General features: G+C 40.3%; 1 protein-coding gene across 5 annotated transcripts; it reads left to right on the top strand.

Moving 5' to 3' along the window:
* Positions 1 to 742: 742 nt before the first annotated feature.
* ppp4r3a (protein phosphatase 4 regulatory subunit 3A) lies at positions 743 to 19,921 on the top strand. 5 transcript variants are annotated; one of them, XM_088325031.1, is made up of 15 exons: positions 743 to 1,681; positions 2,927 to 2,982; positions 3,071 to 3,169; positions 4,234 to 4,851; positions 6,152 to 6,229; positions 6,306 to 6,422; positions 6,661 to 6,777; positions 7,700 to 7,831; positions 9,004 to 9,106; positions 9,176 to 9,334; positions 9,397 to 9,566; positions 12,978 to 13,117; positions 15,171 to 15,361; positions 16,600 to 16,811; positions 18,986 to 19,921. In XM_088325031.1, exons 1-15 carry the CDS (start codon positions 1,540 to 1,542, stop codon positions 19,112 to 19,114), a joined length of 2,463 nt encoding a protein of 820 aa, XP_088181157.1. In that variant the 5' UTR covers positions 743 to 1,539; the 3' UTR covers positions 19,115 to 19,921. The 5 variants fall into 5 exon arrangements, with proteins under 5 accessions (XP_088181157.1, XP_088181158.1, XP_088181156.1 ...); XM_088325032.1 differs by having other exon boundaries at positions 12,975 to 13,117; positions 18,989 to 19,921; XM_088325030.1 differs by having other exon boundaries at positions 12,975 to 13,117.
* Positions 19,922 to 20,475: the final 554 nt, after the last annotated feature.

Here is a 20,475-nt window from a genome sequence, read left to right as displayed (position 1 = left end):
ACAGAAAGTCACTGTCAAGTGAAAAAGACATACCTCCTCTTTATTGTCCTAATGACCCAAAACATTGAGAAATGTCTTTTTCTAGTGAGACTAGTTCTATATCATGGTCACTCTATATACACGCTAATAGATCAAATATGGAATAATATAAAACTAATTGCTTATTTAAATCCTTTATAGACGATTATGATGGAGTGTGGGGAATAATACACAAGAACCATCACATAAATGTTTCTTTTAAATTATAGTCCAAGACATAAACAACATGAGCCTCCCCTAAAAAGTAGCCGTCATTATAATATGTGTAACCAAAAACGATTTGTATAATGATGCGTTTTGGTCACTGTTTCAGTCTCCATAGTTTGCATTCTTCCTTGTACTTTTTAGCACTTGTATTCAGTTGCACTGAGACACACGGTGACATCAAGTGGTCAAATAAAACACACTGTCACTTTAAGAAAACCTCACCATAAAATCCACCTCAGGGCGCTGCCATTTTGCCACATTTGCCCAGGTAACACCCAATCACGGCTCTATCCCAAAAAACAAACAAACACTTCGACTGAAGTTGCCAAAAGACGCCAACCTCTACAAAAATCTAATTATAGCATTCATTTTTAAATATTCTTACTCAAAAATAGTGAGTAATTCCTTGACAATTCGTAATCACGAGAAAATAATTCCCGTCATATACTGTCTCTTTAAATGTGGCGGGCTGCCCTGTTGTTGCTGTGCTGGAAACCCCGTACAGCCTGTTAGGGCCCAAGATGGCGGAATACTTACGGAGGACTGTTAGCAAATATCCGTGCAATACGTCGGGAATGAATGACAAATAGCAACACGGTGTGCAGTCAAACTTTCGGGATACTTTAACGCTCACGATTTATTAATTCGAATCTCCTTTCGGTGATGTACACGCTCCAAGAAGGAGAGAGTTTTCTCTCCGCGGCCCCGAGCCAGAACATGGCGGAACACTTTGGGAAGGAATAGCAGCTAGCATTAGCCGGCTGGCGCATTTCGAGTCGTATTTACAAACATCATCCCCGATGGGAATTCATTCGATATTCGTCATGCAATTGTCATGATAATAATGCTTTCGGGTTGTTATACCGTGTACGCGGTTACGATACGAAACGAATTTGGATTATATGGAAGCGAGCGAACTGGTTAGCTTTGGTGTTTGCTAACGTTTGTGTGCACAACAACGGCGAAGTGTTAAGTGAGGAAATTGATGCCTTTTTTTTTGTTCTCACATCTACTGACATGTGATTAATATTAATAATTCGCGGTGTTGCGCAAACTATCACCCCCTTCGCTATGTGCATTTATCATTTCTTGTGATCGCCACTCTTTGGTGGTGGCTTATGATATGTTCATTAAAATACGGTGTTAATATAGTAACGCTGTGGCGATCGATTGTTTGGGCCGGTTCCGAAAGGTGGACTGGGACGTTGTGGCGTCACTAAGGTGAAAAAGGTTACCCTGGAACAGCCCAGTAAGGGTTGGAGGGGGGAGACCACTTAACGACCACCTGTCAGGATGACGGACACTCGGCGACGTGTCAAAGTTTATACCCTCAACGAGGACAGACAATGGGACGATCGCGGTACCGGGCATGTCTCGTCCAGTTATGTGGATCGACTGAAAGGCACGTCTCTTCTGGTGCGAGCTGAGAGTGATGGTGAGATTTTTATTTTTTTGGTTGCATGCCGTTGCAACGCTGCAAGAAGTATTTACATGAACTACTTGAGTAGATGCTGACTCGTGTCATACAATAACAGTTAACCCTACACCACACTCCCCATGAGCCACCAAGTACACAAAATGTATATTGGAGTAAGTATACTTTCCGCTCCCTATCAAAATTGTCGTGAAATACTATATACAATTGTCCTACATCCAGAACAAAATAGAATGGTCTTCATTCACAAACATTACAACGTAGTGTGCATTGTTTTCAACGAGATTTGACGTGACACTTAAGAATACACATGTACGACTTCAAAGAAATACATAAAAGGGAACTTTGTGGAAGAAATACAATATTTACAAGGTCGTGCAACAGTGAATAACTTTTTGTATGCATGCATGTGCACACCTTGACAGCTATTGCAACTCTGCAAAGCGTAGTCACAGGAAATACTTAAATAGGTGTTGACTTGTGTCTAAGGAGAACTATGCAATCACAGAAATCCCCAGAGCCGTCAAGTACACAAAATTGTTAGAATATATATATTGGAGTATGTAAAATACAAATTCAGGAAATATAGTCAGTATTTAAAAGGCTTTGTAGACTGGCTTAAGTTGTATCTAAAAATAGTACAATGACATTAGCAGCATTTTTTTGCATGAATAAGAATGAATAAATAAAATATGAATCTACATTTTTTTATACATATTGTCAATATAATTTTGTGGGTTGTTTAGGATGGGGATAGCTTTAGGGCTGAGACTGTCACAAAGTCTGTTAGTCTTTGTTTTAAATATACAGTAGAAATATGAATACAGGCTCCTGAATGTCACGGTGTCACAATCCAATATTGACAACTGGCCAATATCAGCCATCAAGTACATACAATTTCTACATTGAGAAAATAGTCAAACTGAAAGTAATGCATTTATTTAATGTTTAGAGTTGTGTATCAATTTAAAATGTTAGCATGCTGTAACCTGAAAGTTATGTTTTCAAGTGTTTCAAGTGTTTTTTTTTGTCCCACGCATTTAATTTAGTTTATCCATATTTCAAAATTACCAGAACATTCAAGGCAATCAGGTTGGCTGTCACTGCTTATAACTTTATTCTATTTTTACCAGGAAAGCAGCATCATTAGATATGTTACAGTTAAAAATGAAAAAGTAGTTTGCTCTAGTTACTATGTACCTCCCGCCAACGCGATTCTGATTTGTTTTGGCTGTCGTCCTCAAGGTTCTCTACTGCTGGAGTCCAAAATAAACACAAACACAGCGTACCAGAAACAGCAGGTTGGTGTATTTTTGGGGAAGCTCGAGTGCTGTGCAACTATTTTTATTTTCATGTTGACACGCAGGCTTTGCCTTCCTCTTTTGTCAGGACACGCTTATCGTTTGGTCGGAGGCTGAAAACTACGATTTAGCTCTGAGTTTCCAGGAGAAAGCCGGCTGTGATGAGATCTGGGAGAAAATCTGCCAGGTTTGCTAAACTCCTCTTTTTGTTTGCCACCTTTCTTTATTTGGCTGTTATTTCAATTATGTCTTTGTATATGCAGTAGACCCCCAGGATCCGGCATGAATCTGTTCTTAGGTGGGGATTGTAAAGCGAACCTATGGTATTTAGCTAATCTATTCCAAACTCTACTACCCTAGATAAAAAAATAAGAATAAAACCCTTGTATATGTTATATGTGTATATGATCCAATAACATGGATATACATAGTATAATATATGTAAAGGAAAAAAAACAAAATATATAAATATTATTATATACCTTTGGTGTGATTTGAGGTGGTCAAGTTGAGTAGCAGGTGGATGCAGAGGGGAGACTTGACGGCAGATAAAAGATGAAACCGATTTCAAAACATCCACTTGTTAGGTTTGTCATGCCCTTAGGGTTAGAAGGTCTTGTTTAATAACTTTTTATTGTATATAATTGTCCATATCAACGATTGGTTACGGCCATGAATCTTAACACTGCATGTGCCTTAGTACTTCTTGGTAATCACAAGCTTTGTCCGGATGGTTATCATGATTTTGCTTCTCCCCTGGGTATCAATGCATGCCTTGGGACTCGTAGCAAATAAATTCAGTACAATAAAATACAGGTTTGTATCTCGAATGAGCAAAGTCTTTATGAAACGCACAAGAGCCACAACTGAATTAAGTGAAAGGCACTCTTGGAAGTAGTTCAGCCGGTGGTGACAAAAACCAATAACATATCAGCATCTTGGATGATTTCGAACCAAAACAGACGACCATGTTGCAGACGTAACTCGTCATAGGCATAAAGACCGCTAAGTTTGATTAGGGCATGCAAAATAATTTTCTGTTGATGTCGATTAATTAGAAAAGGCCGTAAAGAGAGGCCTCAAAATGATCCTACCCCACACCGTAAAGTGAAACCTATGTACATCGTGGTCGTCGTATGCCAGGTGTCTACTGTATTCAATTTTTAACTGCTTTTCAGGCTGCATTAGCATGTGATTTGGCTTTTTTACATGTTTTGGTTTGGCAATATATTTCTATTTTGGTAATCTAAGGTGCAAGGGAAGGACCCATCTGTGGACATCACCCAAGATGTGGTGGACGAGTTGGAAGAAGAGCGCTTTGACGACATGTCGTCGCCGGGCCTGGAGCTGCCACCTTGTGAGCTAAACCGCCTGGAAGACTTGGCCGAGCTGGTGGCGTCCTCGCTGCCTTCGGCGCTGCGGCGCGAGAAACTGGCCCTGGCGGTGGAGAACGAGGGCTACATTCGAAAGCTCCTGGAAGTGTTCCGCGTGTGCGAGGACCTGGAGAACCGCGAAGGACTGCACCACCTGTACGAAATCATCAAAGGCATTTTCCTCCTCAACCGCACGGCGCTCTTCGAGGTCATGTTCTCGGACGAGTGCATCATGGACGTCATTGGCTGCCTGGAGTACGACCCGGCGCTCCAACAGCCTCGGAGGCACCGCGAGTTCCTCACCAAGACCGCTCGTTTCAAGGAAGTCATCCCCATTTCGGACCCTGAACTGCGGCAGAAGATTCATCAGACGTACCGGGTACAGTACATCCAGGACATGGTTCTGCCCACGCCCTCCGTCTTTGAGGAGAACATGCTGTCCACCTTGCACTCCTTCATCTTCTTCAACAAGGTGGAGATTGTGGGAATGCTTCAGGTGAGCTCGGATTAGGGCTCATTTATGGAATGGATTCATCTATACATTCTTAAATCCATACAAACTTTAATTGATTACAGTGTATTTTTTGAAAACGGCAATCGTCTGCTAATCGTTTTCCTGTTGTTTGGTCTTTCTTTCCTCACCACGTGACTTTGTGTGTAAAGTGTGAGTGGTTGTCTCCATAGAGACCGAGAAGTGTTGTGTAAACTTGCGATTTAAAAAAAAACTGCGAGTTGAACGTTGTTGCCCCGGGTGAAGTTCAGGACAAGTTGATTATTTTAGTGGTGTGGTAGTCTTAAAGGACAAGCAAGTTAAGACACTAGCGCACTAGAACAAGGGTCATCAAGCTTTTTGAAGCTGTGAGCAATTCTTTTTGTTGGTGATTAGTGTAAATTGCTACTATTTTGGTAATTTTTTTTCAAATGACTATGCTATCACAGGCTGTCATTATTGGACACAGGGTTAAAATAGGCTTAGTCAACCATTTAAACATCATGTAATTTTTAAATCAAATTTCCTAGAACATTACAATGTCTGGTGAGCTATTTTCCAAAATTTACGTGGGCTACTCGGGTGTTCTTAGGAGGCTACCTGTTTCCCGCAGGCACCACGTTGGTGACCTTTGCACCAGGAGAATGCACCAATGACACAATTTTGCTGAGTAAATCATCGAACGAGGTCTTTTATTTTTGCATTATTTTGTTTTAAAATGATTATTTTAAGCAATGGTCATTTTAAGTGCCAATTATAAAAAACGAGGGTCGTTGCTGCCCTCTTGTGGCCTTGTATTCCTCAAATCAGGTACGAGAATGCAAATATGCAATTAATTTCTTGTAATTTATAGGGACTGTGTGTAAAATTTAGTGCTTCTTAGTGGAACTTATTTCAGTAAAAAAACATTGATTTGAATGTTAAGCAGAAATACATGAACCATTATACTGTTGTTAGTTTTTATAAATCGTCCTAGTTCTTTCACACTCCAATCCATAGTAACTTAGTAATTGCCGACTTATTTGTCTTGCATCTTGCTGCTAAGCTGTGCTCATTTGGCACTCATTTTTGCGCGCATGAGACATTACCATGCCATCTATTTGTCAAATATTACACAGCGTACCTTTTTAAAGGGTAACATTTTGCACAAAATGAATAGGTCAGTTTACAAAATTATATCTAGGAAATATGTATGTAAGATTTCTTGTATATCCATATTTGAGCCACTTTTTGAAACTGAACACATTTCCATAGATTCTTATGAATTCTTTGTCGACAGTCACCACTTGATTTTGTTCTACGACAGGACGACGAGAAGTTCCTGACTGATCTCTTTGCACAGCTGACAGACGAAGCTACAGACGACGACAAAAGACACGAACTGGTAGGATAGAATTTAGTTTTGAGTACACAGCGAGCAGACGATCGGGTCAACGTATAAATATATTTTTCCCGTTCAGGTGAACTTCTTGAAAGAGTTCTGCGCGTTCTCACAAACATTACAACCTCAAAACAGAGATGCCTTCTTCAAGACGCTGTCCAATATGGGGATTCTTCCCGCACTGGAGGTCATACTGGTGAGATGTGAAACTCAATTCCTAATAGCTGTAAAGAAGGGGCCAAAAAAAAAACATTGTATTCCACACCGTGAAGTGTAATTGTTGTATGGTGGGGATGCTGTATCCTGGTTGTCCACTGTAAAAGAAGCTGCAGCCACTTGGTTTTTATTATTTTGTAGAAGCAGTTCAAAGAAGCAGAATTGCTCTTGTCGACCTCTTACTAATGAAGCCAACGCAACGTTTGCTTGTCACGCAGGGATTGGATGACGTCCAGGTGCGGGGGGCGGCCACCGATATCTTCTCCTACCTGGTGGAGTACAACCCCTCCATGGTACGGGAATTCGTCATGCAGGAGTCGCAGCAGAACGACGACGTGAGTTTTCTCCGACTAATGCAAAATACATCAGTTATCACTTGATTCTTTCTGGTATTCAACGCTGATTTGTCCTAACATTGATACTGTTGTTAGCGGCTAATGCAGCAGCTAGCATTAGAGAAACATTTTTAATGATTGCAAAAGAAGACGCAGTTGATTTTGAATTATCAAGACAAACATGTTTTTGGGCTTATGGATTCATAACATGTAATTTCATTGGCTCTGGAAAGCAAAATAGGACACATCTGAAGACTTATTTAATGACTGGATAGGTCTGGACTTCAGCATTTGTAGATTGTCCATTTGACAAAATGTGTTTTCTTCATTTAAAAAAAGAACTGGTACATTTATTTTGGCTGTCCGATATGCAGCCTCAGTGGAACTTTTTAAATCTAGGCTGAAAACACATTTCTATTCTATAGCTTATGAATGACCTATTTTTCCACGTTGACAATATCTGTGTATTATTTGGAGCTTGGTCATCTTGGAAGGGGATGACCTCGTGCAGTCCTTTCTCAAGGTTTCTTCATTTACCTCATCTTGAGGTTGAGTTTTTCCTTGCCCTCATGTAGGCTTTAGATTGGGGGATGGTGTCATAATGGTCTGTAGTAGGTGTGCAGCCATTTGAGACTCATTGTAAATAAGAACGTCACAAATAAACATGACTTGACTCGGTTCATTTATTTAATCCCTATTGAATTTGTCTCATCCCATGCTTGTTTTAACAAAAAATCTTTATATTAGAACTTTTTTTTAAAAAAAACAGCTTTTAATATTATGTTATACTTAAAATAAAAAAATTAAAAAAAAAGTGAAAAATCATCTTTAAATGAAATCGTGATAAAATCATTGTTTTTACTTTGAAGAACAAAGTAATACAATTCAAACCAATAACAAATGTGTTGTTACTATCTTCCAGGACATCCTACTGATAAACCTCATCATAGAACACATGATCTGTGACACCGACCCCGAGTTAGGAGGGGCCGTGCAGCTGATGGGTCTGCTCCGAACTCTGGTGGACCCAGAAAACATGCTGGCTACCGCTAATGTGAGTTAATTTCTTATTTTTGTCTGTTTTGACATCGTACCCCAGCAAAAGTTTAACAAAACTGGTTTTAAATCCAGGGGTCATGTATAATACAATAGGGTTGCCTCTGAATGGAAAATTTTGGCCCCAAAGCTAAAATGGGGCCTCTGATAATACTTTTTTTGCAATGACTAGCTAAAAAAAACAGAAAATGGCGTCCACATTAGTAGATGCTAATTATTTTATTTATTACATCCTTGTATAACTACTTAAAAAAGTATTTTAAAATAAATTATTTCAGGCAACAGAAGAAAGTAAAACTGCTTCCAGATCTAAAATGCAACAAAACACGATCAAGTTAATTCTACTTTAAAGTCATACCTGAAAAATAAATGACTTGTTACAGTACCTATTTCTAAAACATATTTTTGGGCATTATAGTTTTTAACAGACTGAGTGAATAGTGACAAGAAAACTGGAGTAGGAGGGCACTGATGATGATGATACACCAAATGAATCCAACTTGCATATAAGCTAAAGTTAAAAAAAAGACACTTTCTCGCCAGATATAGCTTTGCGCTGCCCAATCCGCTTAGAAGAAGAACTAACTGAATGTCACACACGAAGTACATATTTAAAACGTCAAACTGCTGAACTGTACTAAGTTAGATTTTTAGTGTTAGCTTGTACACTTTAGCGAAGGTACGACTATCTGTGAATGAAAACAGTTTGTGCCAGCCAAGAATAAATAGACGGAATGTCATACACAGAGTACGTGTTTACGAATTTGAACTACTCCACTGTAACAAGTTTTCTCTCTAGCTTTAGCATGTAAACATTAGCTAAAGTTTGCCAGTGGCTAACATAAACGTGGAGGCAAATGGTCACACGAGCTTGTGAGACAATGTGTTGTTGGTTAAAGCTTCCTTCTCCTTCCTTTTCGTGTCCAAAATGAAAAAAACACAAAACAAAGGAGCAGCGTCGTGTACAAACTCAACCCGCGAATGAAAACCAGCTGCGAACAGCTCGCTTCACCTTGAGGTCATATCAACCTCAAATTTTAAAAGCATTCTTTTTTTTTTCTCCCGTTTCATGATTTCTTTCAACCGGAACCCAAAATTTGATTTTGGGTTAGTTTTCGGCCGAAAATTCAGTGCATCCCTGAATATAACCTAATATGTATTCTGATGCAGAAAACGGAAAAGACGGAGTTCCTGAGCTTTTTCTACAAACACTGTATGCACGTCCTGTCAGCGCCCCTACTGGCCAACACCACCGAGGAGAAGCCGAGTAAAGGTACGTCGGATGTTTGTGTGAGCGAGGGCCTAATTCACAACGCATCAACCAATCTTCTTTTGCTCTCAGACGACTTCCAAACGTCGCAGCTCTTAGCCCTCATTCTAGAACTGCTAACGTTCTGCGTGGAGCACCACACCTACCACATCAAGAACTACATCATCAACAAGGACATCCTCAGGAGGGTTCTGGTCCTCACCGCCTCCCAGCACGCTTTCTTGGCACTATGTGAGTCCCCGCGTTAAATCCTAGCCCTCGACGGCCTCTGAATTCCTTTCCGTCTCGGCCAGGTGCCCTGCGCTTCATGCGGAGAATCATTGGCCTGAAAGATGAATTCTACAACCGCTACATCATGAGGAATTTCCTTTTCGAGCCCGTGGTCAAGGCTTTCCTCAAGAACGGCTCGCGCTATAACCTCATGAACTCGGCCATCATCGAGATGTTTGAGTACGTCCGTGTGGTGAGTGTTTCGTTTCTTATCGCGATCCTTAATGAGGTGTACAGTACACACCCGGGATGCGACTTGGTTCTGAGGTTCGATCGCTAATTGAAATTGACGTACCGCGGGGGATAGAAACCTCCGATGGTAATTGACTTCGAACCCATGGTAGCTCAGATAAGAACATTAAAATACTACCAAAGTATACAGGACTGTCTCAGAAAATTAGAATATTGTGATAAAGTTCTTTATTTTCTGTAATGCAATTAAAAAAACAAAAATGTCATACATTCTGGATTCATTACACATCAACTGAACTACAGTATTTCAAGCCTTTTATTATTTGAATATTGCTGATTTTGGCTTACAGCTGAAAAAATTTTAAAAATCTTATCTCAAAATATTAGAATACTTCCTCAGACCAAGTAAAAAAATAATTTTATAACAGCAAAACTAAATCAAACATTTGAAAATGTCCATTGATGCACTCAGTACTTGGTTGGGAATCCTTTTGCACGGATTACTGCATCAATCCGGCGTGGCATGGAGGCAATCAGCCTGTGGCATTGCTGAGGTGTTATTGATGCCCAGGATGCTTCGATAGCGGCCTTCAGCTCATTTGCATTTGTAGGTCTGGTGTCTTTCATCTTCTTCTTAACTATACCCCACAAATTCTCGATGGGGTTCAGGACAGGGGAATTAGCAGGCCAATCAAGGACAGTGATGCCATGGTCAGTGCACCAGTTACTGGTGGTTTTGGCACTGTGGGCAGGTGCCAGATCATGCTGGAAAATGAAATCCTCATCTCCATAGAGCTTTTCAGCAGATGGAAGCATGTAGTGCTCTAAAATCTCTTGGTACACAGTTGCATTTACTCTGGACTTGATGAAACACAGTGGACCAACACCAGCAGCTGACATGGCTCCCCAAACCATTGCTGACTGTGGGAACTTCACACTGGATTTCAAGCAACTTGGATTTTGCTCCTCTCCAGCCTTTCTCCAGACTCTGGCGCCTTGACTTCCAAATGAAATGCAAAACTTGCTTTCGTCTGAAAAGAGGACTTTGGACCACTCTGCATCTGTCCAGTGCTTCTTCTCCATAGCCCAAGTCAGACGCTTCTTCCGTTGTCTTGAGTTCAGAAGTGGCTTGACCATGGGAATACGGCTATTGTAGCCCATTTCCCGGACACGTCTGTGAACTGTGGCTTTTGATACCTGGACTCCAGCTTCAGCCCACTGTCTTTGAAGCTCCCCCAAATTCTGGAAGCGGCTCTTCTTCACAATTTTGTTAAGGCTGCGGTCATCTCTCTTGGTTGTGCAGCGTTTCCGGCCACATTTTTCCCTGCCAACAGACTTTTTGTGGATATGCTTTGAAACTGCACTCTGTGAACAGCCTGCTCTTTGAGACATTTCTTTTTGTGTCTTACCCTCCATCAGGAGGGTATCAATGATGGTCCTCTGGACAGCAGTCAGATCAGCAGTCTTCGCCATACTTGTGATTTAGTTTACTGAACCAAGCTGAGTGTTTTTAAGGCTCAGGAAACCCTCGCAAGGTGTTTCGAGTTAATTAGATGATTCAGGTGATTAGTTGAATAGCCTACTTGTATACTTTTTCATGATATTCTAATATTTTGAGATAGGATTTTTGAGTTTTCTTAAGCTCTAAGCCAAATTCAGCAATATTAAAATAATAAAAGGCTTGAAATAGTTCAGTTGATGTGTAATGAATCCAGAATGTATGACATTTTTGTTTTTTTAATTGCATTACAGAAAATAAAGAACTTTATCACAATATTCTAATTTTCTGAGACAGTCCTGTATAGTAAGTACTACATCAGTGTCTGAAACTCATGACAAAAAGTTACCGGACACCAGGGCAGACAACTCTGAAAAGTTGCCTGCCCAAGCCATAAAGTTGCCTGCCCCATTTTTCACAACTTGAAACGCAATAAGACGACTAATCTTAAAAAAAAAAAAAAAACATTGTTGCAAAGTGTTAAGGATTGATAATCAGAATATATAACAGAACAACACTTTAAAATTAAGTTTATTATAGATCTAATTATAACATTCATTGCATGTATATGACATCGCTGTTTTCCATCTGCCATTAGTATGTACCTGTATTTACTCATCTTCATTCATGCAATGTTTTTCGTTGCGTCGGCTGCTGCAAGCCACGTGAACTCCTCTTTCCACGATGCTTTTAATGTACGTTTACGTTTTATTAGCTTCTTTTGAACTTTTCTTCTGGGGCTGAGGTTTTGGCTTTATTCCTAACCACTTATCTGTTTTTCTTGTGTTCTCTGTGCACCTACTTTGGAAAATGATATGCAAATGCACGACTTTATAACGCTCGAGAAAGTCCGGAAGCACCAAGTTATCCGATGCAGGCTTCTGATTGGCTGCTGAGTATGCAAACTGCCTAACGAATTGGAATAAAGCAAACGTTTGATTTGAAAAAAATAAAGATTTTTTTTTTTCTTGAAAAAGTTGTCTGCCACCCGGGCAGAGACATTGTGTAAGTTGTACGCCCGACGTAAAAGATGCACACCCCGGGCATCCGGGAAGACGATATTTCAGACACTGACTACATATATGTAATAATGTGCCTGTGATCATATAACATTAAAAATACATGTAAAGGAAAAATTAAAGTTTATTTAGCTTTGGTGTGACGTGACTTAAGCCGGTCGAGTAGAGTTCCGTGGTGGAAGCATAAAGGAAAAAGGGAGGGCCAAGGGGAATTGGAAATAAAACTGGTCTTACGAGTGTTCTCATGCCCTTGGAATATTTCTTTGCCTTAATCGCCACTTTATTTTAATAATAGACCCGATCATCGATTGGTTCTGTCCATGCAACTTAGTGCAGCAATTTGTGTGCCCTCTTTGTGTGTTTTGATACTGGCAAGCTCACTTACCTTGGTTGTCATGTTTTTGCCTGTCCCTTTGGCATCATAGCGAATGAATACAGTAGGAAACCAACATTATTGTTTTACCGACTTCATCTGAACGGAACAAAGAGGGCAAAAGGCATTGTGGGAGTGAGTTTGACTGATAGCATATCTGCATTCTCATGATGCTGTGGCGCAAACTTATAGCGGACCGGAATGATCTGACTTTGACCAATAACAGACAGGCTTCTTAGCGACAGCACTCGTCATATGCACGCACATCCCAGAGTTGGTTTTATTAGTTTTCAGGCACTCAAAATAATTTGTTGTTGATATTGTAAAACAGGGAAAATGCTGTGAAGACAGGCCACACTGTAGAGTAGAAATGTCGTTAAGTGGTCGCTATATCCCAGGGTTCTACGATAGCAATAATTTAATCGCAAACTAATTTGTATGGTGTTCCCCCTTCCCCTCCCTTTCCTCCCAATTGGTTTGTATCCCCTTCCCCCTCTTCTCTCTTTCCATTGCTCCTAGGAGGACGTGAAGTCGCTCACCGCTCACATAATTGAGAATTATTGGAAAGCCCTGGAGGACGTGGATTACGTCCAGACGTTCAAGGGACTGAAGCTGCGCTATGAACAGCAGCGCGAGCGGCAGGACAACCCCAAGCTAGACAGGTAGGACAATTTCTCGTTTTGTGTTAAATCAAAAATACAAAGATGAGAAATATGTACTGTTTTTTCTTAGAACGACCTTGGAGATGTTCAATGATGCGAGTTGCGGCTGTGATTTGAAACTCTTTCAAAATAAAATCTATCTATCCTCCCTGGTCATATCCCTCGACGGCAAGACAAACGCATACAAAAACAAAGACAATAAAACAAGGGAAAAAGCAGCAAAAAACACACAAAAATATTTGGACCATGGCCAACCCAAATGCCCAAGCACCCAAACAAGTTAAGCACCTCGGCACCCAAGTTGGTCACGCTTTCGTCCCTCCAGATGAAGCGGGACACCAGAAAGCGGCCATGTCACTCGGGTCAGGGTGACACAACACACTCTTGTTCAACAGTAGGGCCCGACAGCTTTCACTGGTTTACCCCTGCTGCATCATACGGGTGCCCTGCCCATCCCTTAGAACACGTCTAAACATCCCACTATCTTTTCACAACACCTCTCCACTCATTCCTATCGCCAACAAGAGCTCTAGCTTCCACTATATTTAGACCTCTTTCCTGCAGTGCACTCATAACACCATCCATTCATGTCAATCGCGGCCTTCCTCTTGGTCTCCTTCCGTTTACTTCTGCTCTGTAGATCCTCTTCAACATTCGCTCCTCATCAATTCTCTCCATGTTTCCAAACCAACCGAGTACTCTCTTATCCACACCCTTGCTCTGTCCCACTACTACTCCAGTTCTATCTCTCACAATTTCATTTCTCAATCTATTCAATCTTGTCACTCCTAACATACTCCTCAAACACTTCTTCCCAAAAACATTTAATTTCCTTCTCAAATCTGCATTCAGGCTCCAAGTCTCTGCACCATACAACACACAATCACACTCTCATACGGTCCCCTCTTAACATCCATACTCATACTTTTGTTGCTCATCACTCTCCTCAGAGCATCCAAAACCTTGCTTCCTCGATTCACTGCAATACCTCGCACTCCATTCCACCAACTCATATCTGCCAAGTACTACGGTTTTGCCGTAATGAGTACGGTTTTCTTTAACCCACTACAGTGATACGGTGCCATCACAGAAACTACGGTTTTCTCTTAAAAAAAATAAAATCCTAAAAACATTCCACCGCAAGATGGAGACAAAGTACCATTTCAAACAACGGCTATATCAGCACTGCCAGTCTGTGTGCGTATCCGGGCAAGTCTATCGACCAAAGGGCTTGGCAGCCTGATGACTTGGAAAATGATGATGACATCATCTGGATACAAGTGCCACAGTGTGACCCATTCGAAAGAACAGTTGAAAAAATCAAAACAATGCACAATAGAGAACAATTAATGATTAGGCTGTAGCTTGCATAACATGTAGAACATTTGGATATCATTAATTTTGCTAAAGGTAATCAACCCACGCATGTTTATGGCTTTTCAGTCCCTTATTATCTGCTTTTCAGAGAATAAAAATCTTTTGGCCTCGCATGTTCAATTGACTCTGGTGTCCCTTGCTTCACTTTGAGAAGTGATTGATTCATTGGAGCAGTGACACTTAGAAATGTGCCAGTGAAATTGTTTGCATGATATATTGAGATTTAGGCTTTAGTTTGTTTATTGCTTAAATATGTGCTGAAGTCAGTTAAGTGAAATGGGGAATTTCTAAGATGAACAGCACCCCCCCGGACCTGGACCCGAGCGACTAGGCTTTTTCACTTTCAAAAGTTGGCAGGTATGCCAACTGCAGCCATATTACAACTCAAGTACCTAAAGCTTTCAACTTCTTCCAGCACCTGTCCATGCAACCTTATTTCTAACGCCATGCCCACTCCATCACGTGAACGCATCATCACTTTACTCTTCCCAACATTCACACATAACTTATGCCTATCACTCACTCTGAGTGTGTGATAAAAGAAAATACACATATTATATTTATATATTTATATATCCGTACTGTTAAATCTATGAATATTGGAAAGGAAGAAATGCGGGTTCATTCGAAGTATTCATCAATTTTACTTTTAACATGTAAAATCCTCCTTTGTTAGCATGCGCTCCATCCTGAGGAACCACCGCTTCCGCCGGGACGCCCGCACCCTAGAGGACGAGGAGGAGATGTGGTTCAACACGGACGAGGAGGACATCGAGGACGGCGAGGCCGTGGTGCGTCCCTCGGAGAAGATGAAGAGCGAGGAGGACCTCATGGAACCCATAAGCAAGTTTATGGAGAGGAAGAAATGCAAGTTCATTTTCACATACATTAGAACTCCCGGTATACGAATCTGTCCTGTTGTGGGAACCGCAAAGGGATAGTACAGTTCTAGCGCAGTGATGTGCATCTATATAGAGTCGCTGGCCGTATTGTGTTAAAAAAAGGGGGCAAAGGGCCCATCCTTGAGACCTATCCTCAATCTTTTCATTCATGAATAAATACACATGCAGTCATCTATGTGTTCTATTGCTTTAGATTTGTTTTTGTATAGTTTTTGTTTTGTAGTTTTTCCGCAGTTGTATTTTTTGGTATTTTTGTCGTATTTCCGCAGTCATATTTTTGAAGTAGGCTATATTTTTGTAGTATTACTGTAGTTATATTTCTGTAGTATTTTTGCAGTTCGTATTTTGTTGTATTCCTACACAGTATTTTTGTAGTATATTTGTAGTATTTCCATGGATGAATTGTTACAGTATATTTGTAACATTTTTCTGGTGTTTTTGTAGTTTTTCTGTCGTAAAATTTCGTAGTATTTCTGTAGTATGTAGTATTTACATAGTATTATTTTAAGAATGTCTTTAGTATTTTTATAATTCTGTAGTATTTTTATAGTAATACTGTAGTAGTATATTTTTTTCAATTTTAAGTATTTCTAAAGTATTTCTTGAAAGAAAATTACTACAGTAGGTCACTGTTTTAAGGAATTAAATCTTACATTACGTTTCTTAGAAATTTTGTCATATTTTTGTAGTATTCTGTCGTAAAATTTCGTAGTATTTCTGTAGAATGTAGTATTTACATAGTAGTATTTTAAGAATGTGTTTAATATTTTTGTAATATTTCTGTATTATTTTTTTAATTTAATTTTTATATAGTATTACTTGAAAGAAAAATACTACAGTAGGTCACTGTGTTTAGGAATTAAATCTTAAATTACGTTTTTTAGTCATTTTGTCCCATTTTTGTAGTATTTCTGTTTAAGTATTTTTCATGTAGACACACAGACAATAGGGACAAAGTTGGCACAAAAAACATTAGTAGTACTTTCCTTACTATAAGTCATGAGCATATTTGAGTATTTTCGTTTGGCAGGCCGGTTGAAAAAGCCTGATGGGCCGTAATTTGCCAACCTCTGGTATAGCGGGTGATGGGAACCTATAGTTACTAGCGCTTGCTTTTCACACCTCTGTTGTCTTGTATACAACTATTTTTCGTGCAATTATTGCCAAAAGCTACCATTAAAATGTGGCCATCTCCTCCCACAGTGAAAGATTCCGATGACAAGGAAGTCCTGGCGAAGTCGAGTTTGTCGGGCCGGCAGAGCCCCAGCTTCAAACTTTCCTTCTCCGGCTCGACGAAAAGCGGCTTGTCCAGCCCTCCCCCGTCCCCCTCGCTCAACCCCGGTTCTCCCGGCTCACCCGAATCGCCGAGCTCGGGTACCAGAAGCCCGGGCGCCGCATCGGCTGTAACCACAAAGGTAGGAGGGGGGGTTGGGCTGCACGATTTTTGAAAAAACGACCTAACAATGATTATTCAGACCAGTATTGCAATTTCAGATTTTAAAAGTAAATCACTTTTTCGGTGCTGGTTTAGTTTTGTGTGAGTACTTAATCTTTGTGACATGCTTTAACCTTAAGAAACATTGCCCTCGTCTGGGGAGCTTTGTTAGGGTTGCTGTCTGCTGACATGGTGGGTGTGTGGCATAGCGTGCTGTTTTGCTCACGCTGCCTCACCTTTGTTGGCTCGTTCTGCTAAGACTTGCCTCTAACGTTAAAACCCAAACTGTAACAATTCTAGTTGGCCAAACACTCCATCACTCGAATAATAAAGAGAGAAAAACTGCAGACATGGGACTATAAATCCTTATTAAAAAAACGCAGTGTCTTGTGATTACACAATCGCACTCACATCGCAATATCAATTAGATTTCGGTTAATCATGAAGCCCTAGGAGGGAGAGTTGATTAATAGATGTTTTTTTCTTTCCCTGTTTTGCCCATCCCTCAAGTTTCAATTAATTCATTCCATAACCACCCGTTATAAATGAATTTTCGCAAAAGTAGGAACTATATGTACATTATAGCATAATCCAATCTGTTTATGCAGTATATGATATATTTTGATGCTGCAAAACACTGTGGGACCTGTTGTACAGGAAAGAATGATGCTTGTTTTAAAAGCCCCATGTGTATTAGTTGATTCCTCTAAGACGTTCCCATTTTATTTTCTGCCTCAGTGTTGAAATTGCTAGTCTATATATATATAATGGATGCAACTCTTGTATCCAACATATATAGTGTAGGTCCACAATTATATTCATCCCTATATAGTGGATGACACAGTTAAATATTTTCGAGTATAGTGTATATCCGCAGTTGTATCCAACCATATATATGTGTTGCAACAGTTTTATCTATCTGTATAGAGTGTAAGTCCACAGTTGTATGTATCCATATGGACTAATGTTGACAAGTTTTGAGTCACCAACTTATTTGCGTTTTAAATGAAAAATAACATTTGTTTTTACTAATCAAACGAGTTTCAAGTATATCCGAGACATTGAGAAAGAAAAAAAGCTTTTTCCATCATAAGTTGCTTTCCTCAAACAATGGAAATTTCTAAGCGACCCCAAGCTTTAAAAGGTAGTGTATAGTAAATGCCACAGTTCTCTCTACCCATGTATACTGAATGTTTCAGTTTTCTCATCTCATCTCATCTCATTAGCTGCACCGCTTATCCTCAGTAGGGTCGCGGGGGTGCTGGAGCCCATCCCAGCAGTCATCGGGCAGTGGGCAGGGGACACCCTGAACTGGTTGCCAGCTAATCGCAGGGCACACGGGGACAGACAACTCACTCGCTCAGTCACACCTAGGGACAATTTGGACCGGCCAATTCACCTGAAATACATGTCTTTGGAATATGGGAGTGTTTCAGTTTTATACATCCATATATAGTAGATGCCACCTTTGTATCCAGCCATATATAGTGGATGCCACTACTGTATCCTTATATTGTGTAAATCCACAGTTGTATCAATTCATAAATAGTGGATGCAACATTTGTATCCATCTGTATATAGTGTATGTCCAGAGTTGTATCTATCCATATATAGTATGTGTAAATTTCTACCCATCAATATATAGTGTAAGTCCAGAGTTGTGTCCATCCAAATATAGTGTAAATCCGCAATGTACCCATCCATATATAGTGGATACCATGGTTTTCTCTATCCATTTGTAATAAATGCAACAGTATCTATCCATTAGAGGGAAGATCGGGTGGAGAGGTGGATTTTGAAAAAGGCTCGCAATTAAGAGAGAGAGCAGCGCGGTGGGGAAAAAAAACAGCGAGTGAGGAGCCCGTGGATTAATTTTAAAAAAAAAAAAAATTTTTTTTGAAGCCTAAACTGATGATTGACATTTCAGGCCCGTCCCCAATTTCAGGTCGTGTCAGGGTTCGGGCTTAAGATCTTACCTTTACTATCTGAGTATAACGAACGCCACAGTTGTATCCATTCATAAATGTTCCAAACTCTCAGTCATACTCATCGGTATATAGTTGATTCCACAATTGTATCCATCAATTAATAGTGTGAATCTACAGTTGGACACAAAAGTCAAATCTTTTAAACAGGTCTTTCTTTTTCCTCCAGCAGGGAGGATTAGTGGGACTTGTGGATTATCCGGATGACGACGAAGACGAGGACGAAGAGGAGGAGGACGAAGGGGAGAGCAAAGACGAGCCTCTGCCGCCCTCCAAAAAGTCCAAACTGAACTCCTAAAGACTCGAGTCTCGGGACGTTTTCAACCCACGCCGAGGATCCACTTAAAAGCCACGCCCTCTGCTCCATCGGTGGGCACCGGGAGGAGACGGACGGATACTTTTTTTCCTCCGACCAGCCCGATCCATACAAGTGCCAATCAGGAGAAAATGGATGGGCGGGGCTTACGGAGGAAATGACCACATTTAAATGAAATTGGAAAAAAAACGATGTACTTATAGACTGAAGCCCCCCAAGAGCGAGCGGCACTTGGATGAACACCCCCCCCCCACCACCACCCACTCAGGGAAGGACAACATTTGGCCAAATGGTTCAGCCAATTCAGACCCCCGCCGCCGCCTCCCTCCAGAATCCTCCTTTTCTCGTTCTGTTCTTCCTCTCCTCGTCCTTTATTTTTATTTTTTTAGCGTCTAGGACCCGAGCTGTATTTCTCGTAGTTTGATGATGTCATTGGTGTTTTATTCTTTGATCGTTTCACCTCCTCGTCTCGGCATCCCACTCTTTCGACGACAAAAAAAAGAGACCTGCCTTTAAACGTTCAGGATGTTCCCGGCGGCACTTGAACGGGTTTTTAAAGACCTCAGTAGGTCGAACTAGTTTTACCATTTTTGCCCTTTGAAACTGCAGATTTTTTGGAGAAAAATTTGTAATCCCGTCTTGATTAAAGAGTGAGTGGATTTGGAGATGTGATGGAGTTTTTGGGTCATATCTGCTCCTTCTTTTTGTTTCCTTTTACATGAGTGTACACTTAGTTGTTCGGAATACTTGGGACCATTAAAATGACCTTTTCTGTAAGGTGTCCTGTAACCTCCAGTGTCTCCTTGTTTAGTTTTTAGATCGGGATTCACCTTTGTTTGTTCTTACAGGACACTAAAGTATTAAACTAAAAAAGGCAAGCCAGGAAACATTCAAATATGTTCTCCAAAAAATGTCATTCCTTATAGGGTCCTGTAACCTCCAGTGTCTCCTTGTTTAGTTTTTAGATCGGGATTCACCTTTGTTTGTTTTTACAGGACACAAAAGTATAAAACTAAGAGACGAACCAAGAAATATTCAAATATGTTTTCCAAATACTTCATTCCTTAAAGGGTCCTGCAACCTCCAGTGTCTCCTTGTTTAGAGTTTAGATTCACCTTTGTTGTTTGTTTTTACAGGAAACAAAATTATAAAACTACAAAAGACGAAAGAAAAAATTAAATATGTTCTCCAAATAATTCATTCCTTAAAGGGTCCTGTCACCTCCAGTGTCTCCTTGTTTAGTTTTTAGATTCTCCTTTGTTGTTTGTTTTTACAGGACACAAAAGTATAAAACTAAAAAATATGAGGAAAGAAATATGTTCTCCGAATAATTCGTTCCTTTT

The sequence above is a fragment of the Urocampus carinirostris genome, chromosome 20, assembly GCF_059441175.1.
Source record: "Urocampus carinirostris isolate Australia breed hairy pipefish chromosome 20, RoL_Ucar_1.0, whole genome shotgun sequence".
Lineage (NCBI taxonomy): Eukaryota > Metazoa > Chordata > Actinopteri > Syngnathiformes > Syngnathidae > Urocampus > Urocampus carinirostris.
This window is presented reverse-complemented; position numbering and strand designations above follow the sequence as displayed.